The following is a 3912-nucleotide window of genomic DNA, read 5'->3' as shown; positions in this document are numbered from 1 at the left end:
CTACAGGCTGTCAAGGTGGGAGCAGACCTGCTGGAAAACCTCCTCCACGGAGCCCTCGGCGTTGAGCTGCGTGCAGAGGGGTTAGCTGCGGGGGGGTCACCTGAGGGGACTGCGTGACTGGAGCTCTTCCAGGGATGGATTTTGGCCGTGGGTGGAGAAACCAGGGCCCATTTTGGGCAAAGGGGTGCAGGGCCATCCTTAGAGCAGGTCTCTGTGTCAGGAACTGGAGGGTCCAGCCAGCTCCAAGGGGTAAAGCCCACCCCAAATGAGCTAGGACTGAGTTTTTCCCCCTTCCCTCATCATCCCCATCCATCGCTTCTCCTCCCCTGGGACCACAGGCGCCCGGAGCCGTGGGGCCGGAGGGCGTCGGCATTGGCCATGTCGCTGCTTACCTGGCGGACGATGCCTCTGCTCTTGTAGAAGGCGATGACAGGCTCGGTGGCCTTGTAGTAGGTCTCCAAACGCTTCTTGATGGTCTCCTCGTTGTCATCCACCCGCCCACTGGTCTCCCCTCGCTTCAGCAGGCGTTTCACCATCGTCTCCTTCCCTGCGTCCACGTAGAGCAGCAGCGTGGGGGGGGCAATCTGTGGGCAGGGGGGACATGGTTGTCACCATCCCGGGTCAGCATGGCTCTGGTTTGGTTTGGGGAGATGGTGGCAGTGAGCATGGGGGTCACAGATGTCCCCCACGCCATCCTCTGCCTCCCTCCGTATGGGTCTGGTGGCCCAGTGGCCCCCAGATCCAAAGCGGAGAAAGGCACAGGGACGCTGCAGCCAAGCCCTGGCTCTCTGCCATCACCATCACGCCGGCGCTGTGGTCATCCTCTGTCAGTCTGAGGACACCCTGGAGAGATGTCCCCCCGACTGCACCCTGGGTGCAGGCTGTCCCCAAGGCAGGGGGACCTGCTGGCTGGGAGAGTGCCCAGTTTAGACCCTGTTGGGATGGGATCTTTGCTGGGATGGGGAGGCTGGGCTGCTGCTGGCACCATGGAGACCCTCAGCAGGGATGGCGGGTGGCATGGCATGGCATGGCGCGGCGCGAGCCCTCACCTTCTTCTCGAACTCCTCTCCCTGCTTCACCTCACGGGGGTAGCCGTCGATGAGGAAGCCCTTGGACACATCCGCTTTGGCCACCATGGCGTCCCGCAGCATGTCCAGCACCGTGTCCTGGGGAGGGGGGGACAGAGCTGCCAGGGCTGACGGGACAATGTGGCACCCCCCTCGCACCCAGCACCCCTGATCCCTGCTGCAAAACCCCCCGGGGTGGCAGGGATGGAGGTGTCCCCAGGCCACATGCTGACCATCAATCACCATGCTATCTGTTGTCCCCACAGCCACCCCCTGCCTGCGTGCCCCACTGTGCCACAGCCGGTGGCCTGTGGACTCACCAGAGGCACCAGCTCGCCCTTCTCCATGATGGCCTGCAGCTTCTTGCCCCGCTCCGAGCCCGAGCTGACCTCTGCCCGCAGCAGGTCCCCCGTGGAGAGGTGAGTGTAGCCATACTTCTGCACAATCTTCTCACACTGGGTCCCTTTCCCTGAGCCAGGACCACCTGCAAGTCACACGAGGGCCACACGTGCCCCAAGCCACAAGTAAGGAGCTGGAGGGGTACATGGAGGCAGCAGCACAGACCCACAGGAGTCCCCAGAGCCTGGTGAGATGGGGGATGGCATCCCCACATGCCCAGTGCCAGAAGGATGGGAAGAGCTGCTCCTGGGGTGGGCTGGGGGATGCCAGGTCATTGGGGGTGGCATGGGCTGCTGGCAATTGGCACACGGGCACCACCACTCTGATGGCACCCAGGGTATCATGACCCCATCGGCACCCAGGACATCACTGCCCGATGGCACCCAGGATGTCACCTGGTCATCAAGCACCCAGGACATCACCACCCAAGTGTTTACTGTCACATCACCCCAGATGCTGCCACCCCATGCCCGGCCAGAGGTGCCCTCCCAGTCCCAGCACACCTCACCATGGCTCCGAGGAGCCGGGTTGGAGCCATATGGCCACCCCACAGCACCTGGGGACAGCCGAGGTCCCACAGCCTCCAGCCCTGGCTCCCCAGCCCTGGGCCCTGGCTGCTCCCCGCAGCCCCCCAACCCTGGAGGTGCAGGGGGACGGGGCTGCGCTGTGGCCTTGACCCCAGCAGCGGCAGGACCTGGACACCAACTTACCCACCACGAAGATGATTTTGTGGTGCTTGAGTTTCTCTGGGGGAGAGAAAGGAAAACCATAATTATCAAAAGCCAGAAAGTATGTTGGGGACTGAGGTCTCCCCAGGGGGCAAGATCCAGGGCAGGCATCCACAGGGATGGAGGGGACCCACCCCAAGCCCCTGGGGGATAAAGACAAAGCGGGAAGCAGCCACGTGTCCGCCTCGTCCTCGTCACCTGGGCAGGTCGGGACGGCCGGGCTGGACATGGCTGAGCACAAAGACCCCACAGCACCTCGGCCGTGGGGCTGGAATCCCATTGCCACGTGGTATCCTGGAGACGGTCACTGTCCACGGCTCCACCGCGGGTGGGGAGCAGCCACATCCATCCCCGCAGCCGGCTCGTCGCGCCGGTGGGCTAACGGGCGCTGCGGCAGGCTTGGCTTGGCACGGCCACCTCGCGCACCTGGTGTGACACCCGGCAGTCCCTGAACCCCAGCATTGGTCCCTGGGTCTGGTGGCCAATGTGCAGGTGGCACTAGCCACCCTGTCTCCTGCCGAGCACCCAGGCGCAGGGTCCCAGGACACCTGAAGGATCTGGCCCAGCCACAGCGCGGGGCGATGCCAGGGTGCGACGCCGTGGCGGGGAGGCAGAACTAAAAATAAAGCCGAGCTGCTCTGGGGCTGCTCTCCCATCTTCTGATTACAGCCGGCTGAAATTTCAACTCCTCCGGCACCCAGCGATCCCCTGGCCTGGGGACAGAGCCAAGTGGCTGGTGGGAACTTAGGGGTTGTGGGGCACATGGGGGGCTGGAGGGATGTGGGGGACAGACAGAGGGGAGGGATGGAAGGGGGATGGTGGGGAGGGATGCAAAGGGGACCGAGAGGATGGATGCAAGGGACAGAATGGGATGGATGCAAAGGGGACCGAGGGGATGCATGTATGGGGGACGGAGGGACAGATGCAGGGGGGGTGGATACAAGGGGAACGGGAGGATGCAAGGGAGACAGAGAGGACAGATGCAAAACAAGATGGATGCAGGGGGATGGATGCAAGGGGGACAGAGCACTCACCTGTCGACATGCTGCTGTGGTCCAGGCGCAGGAGCGCTTCAGGCTGCAAGGGAGGAAGAGCAGGATGAACAACTCGGCGCATCGGGGAGACACGGGTCCCCAAGGCCAGGGTCTGGGGAGATAAGGGGTCTCCCCTCCCTGCCATGCTGATGCCCAGCTCCAGGGCCAAGCCGGAGGATGGGTCTTCCGCCCCACCAACGGTGGGGCGGAAGACCCATCCTCCGGCTTGGCTCTAAAATAGGGAGCTCAGGACCTCTGCTCCCACAGCCGTCACCTACCTGGCTCCCGGCAGCCACCCACTGCATCCGGCTGCGGTGAGGGCTTCCCCATGCCGGGTGACACATGGTGACGTTACCGGCTTCCTCCCCTGCCCTGACCACATCCCTGTGCCCAGGGTGCCGCAGCCGGCAACCAGCTTGGGTTGACCGGTGTCACCAGGACACTGTGTGATGGAGGCAGCTTCCCCCCAGGTCCCCGTGGGCTGATTTTTTGGGGGGTGCCCTAAGGGGGGGGTCTTACAGCACCCCATTGCACCCCCATCACCTCGGGGAGGGGGTTTGGCCACCCTGCCTGCCCACACCCAGCCCCGCAGCACCTGACCTGCTTGGCCGCAGTGCGTCACCCCAAACCGGCTGGACGGGGTGCTGGGATGGGGCATCCCGCAGCCAAATGAGCCGGCGGCCG

The 3912-nt window shown here is 64.2% G+C and overlaps 1 protein-coding gene across 1 annotated transcript; it reads right to left on the bottom strand.

The window, feature by feature from the left end:
* On the bottom strand, positions 1-3271 carry AK1 (adenylate kinase 1). Its single transcript, XM_075716881.1, has 6 exons — positions 3229-3271; positions 2177-2212; positions 1388-1551; positions 1050-1166; positions 393-584; positions 1-66 (listed from the first exon to the last, which is right to left on the bottom strand). Exons 1-6 carry the CDS (start codon positions 3236-3238, stop codon positions 1-3), a joined length of 585 nt encoding a protein of 194 aa, XP_075572996.1. The 5' UTR covers positions 3239-3271.
* Between the last annotated feature and the right edge of the window lie 641 nt (positions 3272-3912).

The sequence above is a fragment of the Pelecanus crispus genome, chromosome 9, assembly GCF_030463565.1.
Source record: "Pelecanus crispus isolate bPelCri1 chromosome 9, bPelCri1.pri, whole genome shotgun sequence".
Classification (NCBI taxonomy): domain Eukaryota; kingdom Metazoa; phylum Chordata; class Aves; order Pelecaniformes; family Pelecanidae; genus Pelecanus; species Pelecanus crispus.
This window is presented reverse-complemented; position numbering and strand designations above follow the sequence as displayed.